General features: G+C 52.2%; 1 protein-coding gene and 1 long non-coding RNA gene across 9 annotated transcripts in view; one reads left to right on the forward strand and one right to left on the reverse strand.

Annotated features, from left to right (window-relative positions):
- The window catches only part of SHANK3 (SH3 and multiple ankyrin repeat domains 3), a 447,259-nt gene that overhangs the window by 372,148 nt on the left and 57,891 nt on the right, over nt 1–17,220 (reverse strand). For 7 of the 8 annotated variants that reach the window (XR_013990995.1, XR_013990996.1, XM_081022613.1 and 4 more), the window contains exon 2: nt 6,220–6,722. Coding sequence is in view for 6 of the 8 variants with exons in the window: in XM_081022613.1 (XP_080878739.1) it covers nt 6,220–6,612 (393 nt within the window). In the remaining 2 variants the exon portion in view is untranslated. Of the gene's footprint in view, nt 1–6,219; nt 6,723–12,127; nt 12,257–15,323; nt 15,338–17,220 lie in introns of those variants that run through there. The other variant, XM_081022612.1, reaches the window with a different exon arrangement.
- LOC308486511 overlaps nt 1–17,220 on the forward strand; it is a 297,032-nt gene that overhangs the window by 175,275 nt on the left and 104,537 nt on the right. The gene's annotated exons all lie outside the window — the stretch shown is intronic.

The raw sequence follows: 17,220 nt of genomic DNA on the forward strand, positions 1-17,220 counted from the left end.
GGATTGATGGAAGAGATCTATTTTCTCTCTCTCCTTTTTTATTCCTTTTCTTTCACTTTTTCCTTTTATTCTTCAGTTCTGTATTTTGTGCTTTTATAAATTCATAAAGATTTTTTTAAAAGAAAACAAAAAACACTTGAGGTCACTGGCCAATCTGAACCGATGAGCAAACCCTTCTCCTTCCACCACCCCCACCAAAAAAATTAGGCAACTACTCGTGACCTGGGCAATGCCCATCAACTGTACCATAAGCAAGCGCAAGTCTCTTCCAGCTATCTCCGGCACACAAATCAAAGCAAGGGCCAAAAAAGTGCCAGCCCTGGACACCCCACGGCAAATTTACCCAACCTGCTACTCTCCAGAAGTTTTGGACTACAATTCCCATCAGCTTGCCTGGGGCTGATGGGAGCTGTAGCCCCAAGCAGCTGGAGGGCACCAGCTTGGAGGATGATGCTCTGGAGGCCTTGCCTGCACAGGAGTCACTCCAACGTGGCTGCTAGGACCCCACAGCTCCAAGCCGTTTCTGCTGAGGGTGGGGGGTGCCATTCCGCCTCCAAGTCGGCAATGTTGCGCTGTACTGACGGAAGCCCCCCCCCCCCCGAGTTGCAGAAACACAGCTGGGAGCATCGGCGCACACAGCTCCCGCCCCTCCCTGATGTCACCCAGCAGTCTTGCATGCATGCTAAACATCTGGCACAGCTTCCTGCTGGGCTCCCAGTTCAGCACGCCCAGCTCCCTGTGAACCGAGGAGCTGCTGGCGCCAGTTGCCCCCCACCAGCGGCAAAGGTGGGTGAAGCAGGAAATAACCCCCAGCCAACAGAAGGCCCTGTAACTGGAAGAGCAGGCAAGCACTGCCCCAGCTCTGCAAGCATCCTCAAGGAGCCCCAGAGATGCCAGCTGGCCTGCATACCTGCTTAGATCAAAACACTTGACACACACACACACACACACACACACACACACACACCTGCTTGCACATTGAGGGGAGGGCAGCGCACTGCAGGACCCAAGAAGCTGCAGAGCCTCAGCCCCCAAACATGCACAAACATGTGCAAACATGCGCAACATGTCCAGTCTCAGGAATGTAAGAAGCGGATGATTGAGAATCGTGGACTCAGGGACGGAGAATTATAAAGCGTCAAAAAAGAGATGTGGAAAATATGGAGGCAGGACTGAGATGTGGAGATATGCTTCAGAGATCCAGACCGTGGGGAGCTCTGAAAAATTAATAATTATAATTTGGACTAGAATCATAGAATCATAGAATCATAGAGTTGGAAGAGACCACAAGGGCCATCGAGTCCAACCCCCTGCCAAGCAGGAAACACCATCAGAGCACTCCTGACATATGGTTGTCAAGCCTCTGCTTAAAGACCTCCAAAGAAGGAGACTCAACCACACTCCTTGGCAGCAAATTCCACTGTCGAACAGCTCTTACTGTCAGGAAGTTCTTCCTAATGTTTAGGTGGAATCTTCTTTCTTGTAGTTTGGATCCATTGCTCCGTGACTATAATTTGGTCTTTTTTTATTTTAATTGGAGTATTATGATTGGATATATTAACTGGGTGTTTTTTACTGGAAAATCAATAAAAATTATCTTTTTGAAAAAAGGAATGTAAGAAGCTGGTTTATCCCAAGCCAGGCCCCATTGGTCAATCGAGATCAGTTTGGCCACCTCATGAGAAGAGAAGACTCCCTGGAAAAGACTCTGATGTTGGGAAAGATGAGGGCACAAGGAGAAGGGGACGACAGAGGAGGAGATGGTGGGACAGTGTTCTCGAGGCTACCAGCACGAGTTTGACCAAACTGCGGGAGGCAGTGGAAGACAGGAGTGCCTGGCGTGCTCTGGTCCAGGGGGTCACGAAGAGGCGGACACGACTAAACGACTAAACAACAACAAGAAGAAAATGTCCTCACTGACGCAGGCGTGACTCGCCAGGATTTCAGGCAGGCGTTTCTCTGACTCTTACTTGGAGTTGATGTGGGTACAAAGTAAAAACTTAACCCCATAGAAGGGAGGCTCTGGGGCACAGACCTAAATGACCTCCAGATCTGCAGCAGAAGGCCAGCTAGCACTTGTCGGGAGAAAGTCAATTACACTTTGAGGCGCCCTCCTCTCTTCCTGCTCCCCTTTTCCAGTGCTATATTTGTGGCACCACCCTCTGCTTTCACTGGTAAGGTTAAGGGCTTTGCTCAAGTTGAAGCTATAGGGCAGAGAAGGCGGCCATCCCATGAAAGCAAGACTTAGCCAAGCCCCGCTGGCACTGCCACCCTCTCACCCATGCTTTGCTTGGTTGCTTTCTCCATGCAGCAAACAGGGAATTTATTTCCGTGATCAGGCAGTTTGCAGGGACGATTCCAACCACCACCTCCAGCAGGAACACCAAAGCTGTGCTCAAACTTCCCACCTGCACCAATAGCCAGTTTTGATGGCAAACTGATCAAAATTCCCCTCATCCTCCAAGCCCACTGGGTTGTATCTTCCCACTCAGGGACGGGGAACCTGTTACACTCCAGACATTGTTGGACTACAACTCCCAGCAGTCCTGAGTGCTGGCCGGGACTGATGGGAGCTGGAGTCCAGCAGCAGCCGGAGAGCCACAGGTGAGCCATGGCAGAACCAGCAGCACCTCCCTCAGTGACCAGCTCTGTCCTTCTGAGGACTGAGCGTCCTGCTCACACCTCCCAATTGGCCAAACCTCTCCCCCTTGGGCCAAACATCCCAGTTCTTCTCTGCTTATCACAGACAGTGCGCACACCACAGCTCGGTGGCAAAGGCAGCCAAATGGCCAATTCCACACTGCTGTGCTCGGCACATTCCTTCATGCTTCCTTGCCCTGAAGAGAGATTCATACAGTGGTACCTCTGGTTGCGAACGGGATCCGTTCCAGAGGCCCGTTCGCAACATGAAAAGAGCGCAACCTGAAGCGCCGTATCTGCGCAGGTGCGTGGCGCGATTTGGTGCTTGTGCGCATGCACGAAGCGTGATTTAGCGCTTCTGCGCATGTGCGAGTGCCAAACCCAGAAGTAACCCTTTCTGGTACTTCTGGTTCGCTGTGAGACATAACCTGAAAGAATGTAACACGAAGCAAACGTAACATGAGGTATGACCGTAATTTATTTGGAGAGTGCCCATGGCCTGAGGGGCTCCAGAGTTAGCACTGAACAGGTCTGTCTTGCCTTCATTGCTGACAATGTCTCCTTCCCCAGCTTGAATCATGGAATCGTAGAGTTGGAAGGGAACCCCGAGGGTCATCCAGTCCAACCCCCTGAAATGCAGGAATCTCAACAAATGCTTCCATTACAGATGGCTATCCAACCTCTGCTTTAAAACTGCGCTGTTCCAGCATCTCCTTCTTTCCTGCCCCAATCACCTTCTGAAAGGGAACACGAGGGCATCGTGGACTTTAGAGAGGGAGAGGGTCAAAAATGGTATTAATAAGAAGTTCTGGCCTACCTGGGAAGGCTGTTGTGATGATGATGATGATGATGATAACTTATTATTTATACACCACCCATCTGGTTTCCCCAGCTACTCTCGGCAGCTTTCAATAGAATATTTAAAACACGATAAAACATCAAACATTAAAAACTTCCCTAAACAGGGCTGCCTTCAGATGACTTCTAAAAGTCAGATAGTTCTTTATTTCCTTGACATCTAATGGGAGGGCATTCCACAGGGTGGGTGCCACCACCGAGAAGGCCCTCTGCCTGGTTCCCTGCTAGAATATCATAAAACGGGCACAAGAAAAGCAGGGTGCAAATGCTGTTTTTGATCCTGAACTCACTCATAACGCCACTTTCTGATTTAAAAAAAAGGGGGAGGCACATTCCTTGGGTGGCTGCCATTTCGAAGCCATCCTCAGCCAATAAGACTTTCGCAGAAACCTCACCAGCCTGGTCACCCCATGTTTGTTCCAGGAAGAAGGGATCATAATAACTTTCCCAAACTATGCTCAAGCTAAGACTTTGGAGAGCCTCCAAATGGTAGAGAGTCCCCACGGAAGTCGAGCAGCAACGAAGAACCCCTCGTAAGAATCCCTGCCAGCACCCAAAGGCAACACCACCCCGAACAGATATCCTGCCTCTCTCTTATTTCCACCCTCATGTGAACTCAGAGCTAGGAATTGGGAATTCTGCTTCCTAGCAGAGGCAGCTAACCAGCTGGGGGGGCAGTTCTGAGTGGGGGGGTGGGGGTGGGGGTGGGAAGGGATGGGCATGTGAAAGAAGACCAGGTAAGTGCAAGAAAAGCTTTGCTGAGCAGGAGGGGATTGAGGAGGGGGGGCTGGTGGCAGAGTGGAGGCCCCCCCAGCATCACAGGAAGAGCCCTTGGTTCTTTCACCCCACCTCCCCAAAAACCTCTTCTCTGCTCTTGCATCAGGCTGTGCATCAAAACCACAGCCCTCCCTTCATTTCCAGGCTCCTTTCCTTTGCTGCCTCTACCAGGTGAGTTCTAGGAAGCCCACCTGATGGTTTGTACTGCTGCCGGTTTTCTCCCCAACCCTGTTGAGAGCAGCTCTGTAAGGAAGCCAAGCAAAGGAGGTGGGGGATGGGGGGGGGCAGGCTCTCCTCTCTGGGTCAGCCAAAAGGAGCCTCAGGCAGCTCCTACCCCCACCCCACCCCCCACAACCAAGATCAGCATACATCCCCCCCCAGCCCACCCCAAACATTCTCCTTCCCCATCACTTGCTCTGCAAGACCTCTGCATTCCCACCCAGATGGTGCAAAGAGAAATTCACCCCCACCATCACCCACCCATGAAGCAGAGGGGGCTGAGCCGTGTGTGTCCCCCCCCCACTCCACCCATCAGCACCTGGGGGGAGAGAAGGCTGTCAAGAACCAGGGACTGGGAGGTTCGGGTCCTTGTGTGGGGACCTGTAGAGCCCCCCACAGATCAGGGGTCTCAAGATCACAGGAGGCTGAGAGGAGGCACATACAGAGACCCCTCTGCCTTCGTATCACACCAACACCACCAAGAGGGCAGCCCCACGGATCTTCAGTGGGTCCGAAATCTGCACAGGACAGGCAACTCGCCTCGAAGGGCACACACACATTCCCCACCCCATAGATCTGGCACAGTCCCCACAGAATAGATGTGGCCAGAGCCGGGGTGGGGTTGTGGGGAGGATAGCCCAAAGCCCCACAGAAGAAGAGAAGGCGCTTCCTCTAAGCCCCCAACCATCCAACAGAAACACCCCACAGGGTCAGCAGACAAGCTGCCAGACCCTTGGAAGCTTGGCCCCACAGAAAGCACACCCCTCATCAGCAGCATAGAAGGATGGACACCCCCCCCCAAAAAAGAGAAGAAGACACAGCCCAGCTTCTCAGGGCCACAAATACACCCTCTTCAGTTTGCTAGGAGAGGCAAACTGTCCCTTCTTCAAAATGCTCAGAAACAGTTGTAGAAGTCCAGCCACACAAAAAACATGAACACCACCCCCAGCTCTGGAGTGGGACAGCCACCCCCCCCATTGCATATCTCCCCCCCCCCTTTCAAGAACTCCTCTCAGGGCAGCTGGGCACCCTCTGCCCAGCCATCAACATTCTCCCTCAGCTGGTTGGGGCAGAAGCGGGTGGCTGTTGGCCCCTTGGGAGAGCAAAAGCGCAGGGGCCCTTTCCTGCTCCGCCCTGAGCCCCATCCTGCTTCGACTGGGAGGGGGCTTCCAATATGGCCCCAGCCTCTATCTCTATCTCTCCGTGCCGCTCAGATGCAAGCCGGTCCTCCAGGAAACGCTCCGCTCTCTCTTCTGCTCCCCACTCCAGCCCCCACCCGCCCGCCCGCCCATTCCATCACTGAAACCAAAACCCGGGTGGGGGCAACCCCTCGCCCAGGCTACGGAGCACCCCCTGCCTGGAGAAAGGGGCATCTCGGAGGCGGAGGATGCCGCCTGCCAGGAGAGCAGGGAAATCCCAGTGGGGCTGGTCACCTCCCCACCCCCCTCTCCATCCCACACCCCCCTCGTGAGACTGCAGTTGCCGTAAAAGTTTCGCCAGCCATTCCACAGGCAGCGGAAGGCGAGCAGGAGGCGGAGGCGGCTCTCGCTGCCCCATCCCGGGGAACTTGCGCATCTCTGGGGCCTCCGGCGGGTCTGCCCCCCACCCCACCGCCAGCCCCGGGTGTCCCTCCGGCGTGCGGGGACCAGGCCGGCGGCCGAGCCTGCAGGCAGCCTCCCTCCCCGGTCCGAGGCGCGCAAGGCGGGCAGAGCGAGAAGCACTCACCGTTTGCTGGAGGTCTGGGATCCCGATGCGCACGACAAGGGCATTGGGCGCCGGCTCGTCCATCCGCCCGGGCGGTGATGCCAGCTTGTCGGAGCAAGGGCCGGGGCCGGCGGTGGCGGGGGGCTTGATGGTATCATACAGGGTCTCCTCCTTGAGGCTGCCTTCCGCCGCGCTGCTCTCCCCGGGATCGCCGTTGACAACGCAGAGCTGGTGGTGCTGGAGCGCAGGAGGAGGATGCTGCTGCTGCTGCTGCCGCCGCTGCTCCTCGTCGTCCTCGTCCTCCTCCTCCTCCTCCTCTTCCTGATGCTGCTGCTCTGCTTTCTCCTGCTGCTGCTGCTGCTGCTGCTGCTGCTCCGGAGTCTCATGTTTGCTGCTCGCTGGACTAAGAGGCATGCTCTGTGCGCCAGAGGAGTGTGCGGCGGCGGCGGCGAGCGTGCGTGAGAGTGGGCGAGGGTGAGAGCAGAGAGAGTAGGCAGGGAAGCTAAGGAAAGCACATCACACTCCTGGGGCACAAGCACACAGGTGGGGTGGAGGCAGGAAGGGCAGCAGCAGCGGGGGTGGGCGGGGTGGGGGGCAAGGGGTACGCGGCAGCAGCAACGGGGAGCCATGGGGCATCAGGAAGGGGGCGCAAAGGGGGCAAGGGAAAGGAGGCACCGGGCAGGAGGGCAAGCAGGGTGGCCGAATGGGCGCACAAGGCCATGCACAGAGAAATGGGCACACAGGTAAGGGCCAGAAGGGGAGGAGGGGGCCACAACGCCCCATGCCAGGGCAGGTCAAAGAAAGGGGGGCAGGGGTAGTGTGGGGAATGATTGCACGGCGTGGGAGGGAAAGAGAGAGAAACGGGAGTGGGGGAAGAGAGAAAGAACAGATATACACACATTAAAACCCTGCCAGCAATTGTTCCCATCCCTGCCAAAGCTGCGATGTGGATTTTCTGGGATTTCTGAACTGCATTGGGCAATTTGCATCGTCGGGGAGATTTCCTGGTGCCCGAGAAAGCCGCCCAGTCGATCATGTGCATTTCACTAGCACGGTGTTTAGCAAAAAAAAAAAAAGGAAGCTCACGACTTAGAGGCTGCCATTTGGCCCTAATGCTGCGCCAGCAATTGGCACCCCTTCGCTGTTACTGATGAACTTAGGAAATGGGAAATTGTCCGCAGATAAGGAAGGCCCCGGGAGATAAAAATCCCTCCGTGTCAGAGAGTCACCTGATTTGGGAAGCAAAGCATATACACGCTCCCCAGCCCCAGAGGAAGCAGCGCGCAAGTGAAGAGGCATTTCCTGGAATCCTTTGCAACATCACGAAGGATTCTGGGAGTGCAAGAGGCAAGTTCATTGAGAGCTGTGCCCCCAGCATGCTCTGCAACACTGCAAGGGGTCCTGGGGCACACACCTGTTGGGCCGCAAGACAGTGCAGCAAAAGGACAGGAGCTGCTTTTCAGAAGGCGAGGTACCCAAAGGCAGGAGACAATGCTTGGGACAAGAGTTCTGCTGAGCAAGTGCAGAGTACACAGAGGAACCTGTCACCAGAGTCAGCCCCAACTCACCTAGAATTAGGGAGATGTGAAACCAGGAGACATAAAGAATTCTGGTGTGTCTGGATGATCCCTGTAGACATGCTGCTCCCCCAGGCCCATGTACGAGTCCATCCCCCCCCCCCATCTCCATTGCCTCATTCCAGTCTCGGCTCTTGAGGTTCAGCTCCCTCAGGCCAACTGCGCCAATGCACAGATCGAGTGAGGGCTCCACACGGCAGCCCAGAGGTTCACCCTTTCCTTTGGGTATGCTCTCCTCCTCAACCCATGGTTCTTTCCTCCCGGCACTTCCCCCCAGGGAAACTGGCTCTTTACCACTGAATGGCAGCCTGCATTGCTCTTTGGTCTGGTTTGGCATTAAAGAGCAGCTTCCCAAGGGGAAAGCACCAGAGCAAAAGGAAAAGGAAAGGAAAAGCAGGTTGGATGTGGCATTTTAAAGCACAGGCCTGTGCCTGGAAAGAGCAGGGCAAAAGTTAAGTGTGGATGAGCTTGCAAAACATGGCCTTCTGATTATAATCCCCACCCGGCAGCCTCCCAGCATGACCAGTTCTTGACAATCAGGGGTTTCACAATGAATGTGGTGCAAAAGTAATGAAGTACAGTGGTACCTCAGGTTACATACGCTTCAGGTTACATACGCTTCAGGTTACATATGCTTCAGGTTACAGACTCTGCTAACCCAGAAATAGTACCTCAGGTTAAGAACTTTGCTTCAGGATGAGAACAGAATTCGTGCGGTGGCAGCAGGAGGCCCCATTAGCTAAAGTGGTACCTCAGGTTAAGAACAGTTTCAGGTTAAGAACGGACCTCTGGAACGAATTAAGTACTTAACCCGAGGTACCACTGTATTGCAAGCTAATACTTACTGCCTTCAAATTCAAAAACAAGGGCTAAGATCCATACTTTCTAAAACAACTCATCAAATCCGAATGTCTAAAGCAAATTCGGGCAGGGGTAGTGCCTCAGCAGTCTAAAACGGTTTGATTCAGGCTCTGAAATACTGCCAAGTGTTGTTTTTTTAATTAACTTTGCTAAACCTGAGTTGCTGGCTTGCTGAGATCTAAGGCTGCAACCCTACTGCTCACAGAACACATTTGCCCAGGTGAGAATAGACCTTTCCTCAGAGTAAGCGCACTGGATCCAGCTGCACATCTAGCAAAAAGCCCTTATTTTCTTTGGCAATGTTTCCAACACCAGCATCCAAATTTACTGGTGGATTATATCACAAGGCTACCTAATGACTGGGCACAAATATTAACATATCCACTCTATTGGGAGGAGCTGTTTATGAGCTGAAGTGTCTCTTCACGGATCTTATGATCTCCAGCCCTGCAAGAGCGCACCCAAAAGTGCAAAGTGTGAATGTGACAAATGAGTGTTTGCCTCGCCTAGGTGCAGCTGTCAGAGAGCCCAGACTGGCCGAGGCCCCCTGTGGAGCCTCCTTCCAGAGGCAAAGCCAGGTTTGCCTCTGAGAAACATCTGAAAAGACACAGAGTGCGGAGATGGGAGTGAAAAGGCCTAGATTTTCAATAGCTAGCAACTAAGGAGATTCTCCCCTTTTGTTTCTGCCTCTTTGCCTTCCTGCAGACGCTGCAATCCTGCTCGCATTCATTTCCGCGGCTCTCAGGCGCAGCGTGGAAGAGTTTCAACCACCAGCTGCAACAGCAAAAGACTTCGTGGCAGTACTGGGCCAAGCGAGCGGGTTGGGGGAGCGAGGAAGGCCAGGGAGAAAGTTGGGGCACAGAAGGGAAGAATGACTCACAAAGGAGATCTTCCTTCTAAAGGCTCTTCGGCTCAGGAGGACATCAAGGAAGGCGGGAACAAGCGCAAGAGAGTTGGCAAAAATATCCCCAGAAGAAAGGCCCAAGAGCGAGAGCAAGAAGAGAGGGAGGGGGGTGCTGAGCCCCGATTGCCAGTGGGGCCAGCCCCCCTCGGCAGGCAGCACTGCTCTATGTAGGGCTGCCTCTGAAGTCTGTTCAGAAACTTCAGCTGTGCAGAATTCAGCAGCCAGGTTGCTTGGCAGGGCAAGACATTTGAGTATATTGCACCAATCCTGGCTCCACTGCACTGGCTGCCAATTAGCCTCTGGCCCCAATTCAAAGTGCTTGTTTCATTTCATTCATTCATTTGAGGCGTTTTAGCCCGCTCTCTTAAAATCAATCCCAGAGTGGCTTAGGACAGTAACTCTTAATACATACTCAACAAGAAAAACCATCAAAAAAACTAATCAAAACAATCACAAGCAAATCAACATCAGCCTGAGTAGACTCCTCCTTTGTTCCAGCTCATTTAACTAACTGCCTGAGTAAATGCATGTGTTTTGACCCATAAAGTCTTAAATGGCTCAGGACCACAATGCCTCAAGGACTGCCTCTCTCCAGAGGAACCAACCCAGACCCTGCGATCATCTTCTGAGGCCCTTCTTCATGTGCCTCCTCCATGAGAGTTCCAGAGAGTGATAGCATGAGAACAGGGCCTTTTTTGCAGTGGCTCCCCATTTGTGGCATGCTCTCCTCATATCTTTCGGCAAAAACATTGCTCTTCAACCAAGCCTTTGGCTGTTAATCAATCCATGGCCTGCATTTCTACACCAATGTTCGCCTGCACAAACCTTCACCAACCTAGTGCGCTTCAAAGGCTTTTGACTACACAGCTTCAACCACACTGCCTGAGTCTGATCCAGTGGGACCAGGTTGGAGAAAGATGGCTGCCTCTCTGTATTCCCCTGCCCCCCTCCCCTGTTCCAATGGCAGTCTCCTGACAATCATCATCATCATCATCTCATCTAGCATCTTCTTCAACAGTGGCCAAGCAGATGCCTTTATTGGGAAACCCCCAAGCAAGACCCGAGAACAAGAGCCCTCTCCCTTCCCAGGGTTTCCAGCAACCACGCAGGCAGAGTATGGCCACCATGGTTGATAGTTCTCTCCTCCTCCATGAATTTGTCTAATCCTCTCTTAAAGCCATCCGTGTTGGTGGTTTTCACTACCTTGTGGGAGGGAGTTCCACAGTTTAATAATGCACTATGTGAAAACGGCATTTCTTTTATCTGTCTCAAATCTTCCAGCATTCAGCTTCACTAAAAAAGTGGCAGCTATTGCTTCCCTAGCCTGCTGCCTGCTCTGCTTTGACCTGAGATGAAAGATAACTCAAGGAAAGTATAGAAGACATTCCAATATTTACTTTAGTTCCCTTCATCATCTTAAATAGATTCTTAAGCCCTATTCATTCAACTCTGTGGGGCCCAAACCCAGTCTGTTGTGCTGAGCTACCTGGCAAAGGAGTTCATTAGAAAACTTTGCTAAGACTGAGCTGCAAGAGCACTTGCATCTCATAATGTGCAAAATCAAATTTGACCAGACTTAACTTTCGCCCCACGCTTTCCAGGCACAGGCCAGGTGCTTTCAAGCTCCATGTCCAACTGCTCTTTTCTTCTCCCTGGAGCTTTCCCTGCAAAAACCCACTCTTTAAAGCTTAAGCACAACAAACAGCTGTTTGCTCCAATTCCGCAGTAAAGAGCGGGTGTTAGAGGGGAAACAGCACTCGGACACAGAGCCTGAAAGCATGGATCGTGCCTGGAAAGTGCAAAGGAAAGGTAAACGTGGCTAAGCTCTGAGACGTTTGATCCAAGTTCTCTCGCAGCCCGGGTTCAGCCCTTGCTATCTGAAATCGACTTATTAATCAGCTGAGATCTTGCGAAGCTTGCCCAGAGCTAAGCTGGTCGGCAAAGCGTTCTGCTCCAATCTCAGCTGAGCTCTGGCTGCAGCAGCAGCGGAGCCGTAAATGGCAGCAACTCCCTTGAGCTGGCAGCAGCTACCTGACTGGGGCAGGAGAGGGTTCAATGTCTGTGGTCTACCTCCAACGTCAGAGGCAGCAATGCTTCTGAATCCCAATCGCTGAAAATTGCAGGAGGAGAGAGGACTGCTGGCTGGTTTCCCAATGGGGCATTTGGTTGGCCACTGGGAGAAGAGGACGCTGGACGATATGGGCTCCCTTTGACCTGATCTAGAAGGCTCATCTTGGGACACGGGTGGCGCTGTGGGTTAAACCACAGAGCCTAGGGCTTGCCGATCAGAAGGTTGGTGGTTCGAATCCCCGCGATGGGGTGAGCTCCCGTTGCTCGGTCCCAGCTCCTGCGATCCTAGCAGTTTGAAAACATGTCAAGTGCAAGTAGATAAATAGGTACCGCTCCGGCGGGAAGGTAAACGGCGTTTCTGTGCACTGCTCTGGTTCGCCAGAAGCGGCTTAGTCATGCTGGCCACATGACCCAGAAACTGTACACTGGCTCCCTCAGCCAGTAAAGCGAGATGAGCACCGCAACCCCAGAGTCGGCCACCACTGGACCTAATGGTCAGGGGTCCCTTTACCTTTACCTTAGTAGGCTCATCTATGTTCAGCCTCCCTCTGGGGCACCTGGTTAGCCACACTGAGTATACAATGCCGGACCAGATGAGCCTCCTTTGGCCTGATCCAGGCACATGGCTCTTCTTAGATTCCCATGCCTACAAACAAAAAAAAGGGTGTTTGGACGAACCCAGCAGCTTAGAGGATGGAGGCTTGAGCAAGACTCTGCAGCTGGAGCGTTCCACGTGTGACCTTTGGAGCGGGAGCACGTCAGCCAGTTCATGGTGCCCCATTCAGGGGACGTGGCAGTGCAGGAATGTCCCATGTTCCTCACAATCCTGGGTTTGCCCCAGCGGGCACTCCAGAAGCGGCCTTGTGGACGCATTCCAAATGCGCAACCCCCAACTGTGTGCAACATTTCCATATCACAGTCCCAAGCCTGGGCGATGCACAATTTGCATGATCAGCATGCTCTCTGTGCATATCAGATGTGCTACATTAGCGTCCCTCTTTCGACGGGGAGCCTGCGGTCAGAGAGCCCTGACTCGGCCCAGCTGGTGCTTGTTGCAGGGGAACCTGTGCAGACTGGGGCTCTTCAGGATCAGGCCCCAGACTTGGTTCAGATGATGCCTGAGGCAAAGGATCTGGTGCGGACTGAGACTCCTCTGGCTCCGAGTCTGAGCCCAAGTCCCAGGCCATCACAAAGACTCTTTAAATGGTAAGGGTCTCTTTTCGCTTTGTCCTGCTTATCTACGGCCGGGGGGGGGGCAGGGAAGGGCAGGGAAGACGGGTCCCCAGAGCCTGACAGTTAGGCACTCAATGTAGCATTCACCTATGTGCAGTTGGTTAGTTTTCTACATCTTCTCATCCACTCCTCTCTATCCTCTATCCAAGGAGGCAAAAACACATTTCAGGCAGGTCAGGTAAAAACACTTCAGGAAGAGAGTTGCAAGGTGCTAAGGGCCACGTTTCCCACCCGCCAGATTATTAATTAAAATATTGCCAAGCCCTCACTTGCTTTCCTTTCACTGCCATGAACTCCCATCTCAATGGCCCTTCAGCAAGCAGAGAAAATCATAGAATCATAAAATTGTGGAGCAGGAAGGGGTCTCCGAGGGTCATCCAGTCCAACCCCTGCAATGCAGGATGGCACCAGAGTTTGCTCTGAGACCAGGATTAAATATGGACAAGTCTTTGGTGGGTGGATTCCACAGCTTGCCATTGATACATTAGTGGTGGGTTCTTGGCAGACCAGCCCCACATCCTCGCATTGGTTTTCCAGTGATGCTTACTCCATATTGCCCCATTGTTGCCATCTGGAGAGCACTCTTGTGTGATAGCACAACCAAAGTGAGACCGGAAACAAAACCAGAACGCAGGGAACGCGCTAATTAGAAGCGAAGCAGTAGGTCCACCCAGGCACAAATAGCATAGGAAGTTGGGTCGTGGCGTATAAGCACACGAGCTCAAGTCAATAAAAAGGGCATGCGGTTTTAGTGATATCTTGCAAATGTGTTCCACGTCTCTTGGGCGAGGACTTTATCATGCTGCTTAGCTCAAGCGCAGAGTGCCTTGTCTCTCACCGCTGAGACTGCCTCTTGGGCCACGAGTCCAGGAAAACCTGCATTTTATCGCTGAATCAGAGCAAATGGCAATCCGTAAAAAACCTGATTGCTGTTTGCTCCAATTCAGCAATAAAATATGAGGGTTTAATAGTGGGTTTTCACAGGGAAGGCTCATGGGGGTGGAGCGCTTGGACACAGAGCTTTAAAGAGCAGCTCCGTACCTGGAAAGAGCAAGGCCAAAGGAAAATATGGATGAGCCCTGACTTGGCCCAATCTTCCTCAAGGCGCTTCCAGGAGGAGCTTCCTCCCGGTTCAGGTATGCTCTAAAAGGTAAAGGTAAAGGGACCCCTGACCATTAGGTCCAGTCGTGGCCGACTCTGGGGTTGCGGCGCTCATCTCGCTTTATTGGCCGAGGGAGCCGGTGTACAGCTTCCGGGTCATGTGGCCAGCATGACTAAGCCGCTTCTTGCAAACCAGACCAGCGCATGAAAACGCCGTTTACCTTCCCGCCGGTGCGGTACCTATTTATCTACTTACACTTTGACGTGCTTTCGAACTGCTAGGTGGGCAGGAGCAGGGACCGAGCAACGGGAGCTCACCCCATTGCGGGGATTCGAACCGCCGACCTTCTGATTGGCAAGCCCCAGGGCTCTGTGGTTTAACCCACAGCGCCACCCACGTCCCTCAGGTATGCTCTGCTTTCCTTCAAATCCCTCTTCAAAACCCACTGACTCCTCTAAACCCACTAACACAGGTTGAGGTCCACCAAGGGGCAGATTCCACAGACCTGCAAACTGACAAAACAACAACAACAACCACCACATGTTGATTGCTAAGAAAAAAATCCAAAATCCATCACCCTTAGGCAATACCTTTAATGGGGGACAGAATAGGTTTGGTTTTGCTTTTATTATGCAAATTGTGGGGGGTTTTATGCTGTATTTTTATGTTGTGAACCATCCTGAAATCTACAGATGAAAGACGGCATACAGATTCAATAAATAAATAAAACTAAAGTAAACAATAGCTCCGCCAAGCCAAATGCTCAAGGCTGTGAGCAGGCTTTCAGGGTTAAAGCAGCAAAGTGTGAATTCATTTCTTAGGATGAAGCACAGCAAGATGAAGAAGACCCGACTAGGTTCTACTAGACGTTAGTAGGCTCCAAATTGTACCTAGGACTCCTGGGGCAAAGAAACGCCTTGTGGCTGCTGCCCCATTTTTTGGAAATCTAAAATGCAGGAATTATACAGATCTGCCTCGAGCTGTAAAAAATTAAAGCAGAGATTCCTTGTTAGGCAGAGAACCTTAAAGAGGAGCAGGGCAGGGTTTGCAAGAGCAAGCCACAGGCTAGTTTTAGGTGGTACACTAAGTTGCTGCCGCTGTTGTTTTTACAGAAGTCAAATTTGGTAGCATTGCCTAGCGGTTGTAGAAAATGCATCACTTGCCTGCATTCAAAGTCATTTGCCTGGGCCTCTAACTACACAGACAAGCGAGCATAGAGAAATTCAATGAAGCTGCTCAATAAAAGAAGAATTTTCTTTCGTCGGGGCTGCTCATGCGCTGGATTCTGAACTTCCTGACCCGTTACACTCCCCTCCTCGACTCCTCAAGATGTCCCTCCACAGCTTTCCAAAGAAAACATGCACAAACAATGACCAACCTCCACGCCAGAGCTGCCGCAAGTCCCTCCCGGCTTGCTTGAGAAGAGTTACTGATTGACCTTAGGGGAGGGACAACTGCCTCCGATTTCAGCCATTCCGGAAGACAGGCATGCCCGGGAGGTGGGCACCGTGAAAGTGGGCAGACCCTACAGTGAGAGAGACGGGCAGCTTAGAAACACCAGCCTTGAAGCTCTCAGCAGGCTAGCCGGAATGCAGAGCTCTCAATGAATAACTTCCCTTGCCCTTCCTGGGAGGTGCCAACCCTAGTGGGCTGGGCAGGGGCACCTCTGCCACCACAGCCCCTGCAGGGGACGGGCCAGAAGGCCTCCCAGTGATCACTGCTCATTGGCCAGAAAGGCCCACTCACTTTGCCACTTGGTTGGCACAGGCCCAGCTGCTACCTGCCTGACCTTGTCCTCAAGCGCCCGTTGCCAGCAACATTGCACTGCTCTTGCCAAAAACCCAGTGAGGGGCCGCCAGTGCTCAAAGGTCTGCTGGACTGCAGTGTGCCCGTTTCCTGGCACAGGTATCGGGACAAAAAGGAGACACGCCACTCTTTGAAAATGTGCATGCCCCCTTGGGCAGAAACGCTTGTCCAAACATGCAGGCTGACCAGATGACCTCTCTGGGAGAGGCAGAGAGAAGCCCACATGTGGTCTCTTCTTGGCTTCAAAGAGCTTTGCAGTGAAGGCTCTGAGGAAGCAGAGTCTTACTGGCCAGTTTCCAAAAGAAGAGATATGAATAAGATAAGATAAAACTTTATTCGCATTAGCCAATGGCCATAGCAACAGTAAAACATTACAGGATACGCAGAAAAGGAAATTTGATATAAGAGCACAATTTAAAGACATCTACTACAGAGCCTAGGGCTTGCCGATCAGAAGGTTGGCAGTTCGAATTCCCATGACTGGGTGAGCTCCCGTTGCTCGGTCCCAGCTCCTGCCAACCTAGCAGCTCGAAAGCACACCAGTGCAAGTAGATAAATAGGTACCGCACCGGCGGGAAGGTAAATGGCGTTTCCGTGTGCTGCTCTGGTTCGCCAGAAGCGGCTTAATCCTGCTGGCCACATGACCCGGAAGCTGTACGCCTGCTCCCTCAGTCAAGCTCCCTCAGTAAAGCGAGATGAGTGCCGCAACCCCAGAGTCGTTCACAACGGGACCCAACGGTCAGGGGTCCCTTTACCTTTACCTTTACCTTTACTCATAAAGGAAAGGATAGTAATACTAAGATTCTTCACAAATAGGTTACCAAAAACCTCCCTTTTTGATGCCAAGGGAGACAAGCCAATGGCAAATGAGGATCAGAAAAAATCTAAAAAGGAAAACCAACCTCAAAAGGTCTGGCTTGACCATCATAAACAAGAGTCACCAAAATCAAAAAGGAAAGGCACATCCCTATACGACTCGCAATACCCTAAGAGCGAGCAAATGGACATTTCTCTACAAAAGAAGAGAGCGACTGAGGGCTACCAGCCACGGCCGCCATGCTCCACATTCTTCAGAATTCCGGTTTCTGGAAATGGCAGGACTCTATATTTTTTATTTACCTATTTGCTGAATTTATATACCGCCATATGCCCGGGGGATTTCACAGAATGAAATCAAGAAAAAAACCCCACAAAATACCTAATAAAAATAAAAACAACAACCCAATAGCTCCTCAAAGAGCCACATTTTAAAGGGTATAGGATGTTGATTAGATCAGCCAAAGGCCTGGTTAAAAAGGAACATTTTTGCCTGGTGCCTAAAGGTATAGTGAAGGCACCAGGCAAACTTCCCTGGGAGAGCATTCCACAGATGGGGAGCCACCGCAGAGAAGGTCCTGTTCTTGCGTTGCCACTCTCCAGACCTCTTGAGGGCCTCAGAAGAGGGTCTCAGGGTCCAGGTAGGCAGAGGC

The sequence above is a fragment of the Podarcis pityusensis genome, assembly GCF_964106645.2.
Source record: "Podarcis pityusensis genome assembly, chromosome: 10".
Classification (NCBI taxonomy): Eukaryota; Metazoa; Chordata; class Lepidosauria; order Squamata; family Lacertidae; genus Podarcis; species Podarcis pityusensis.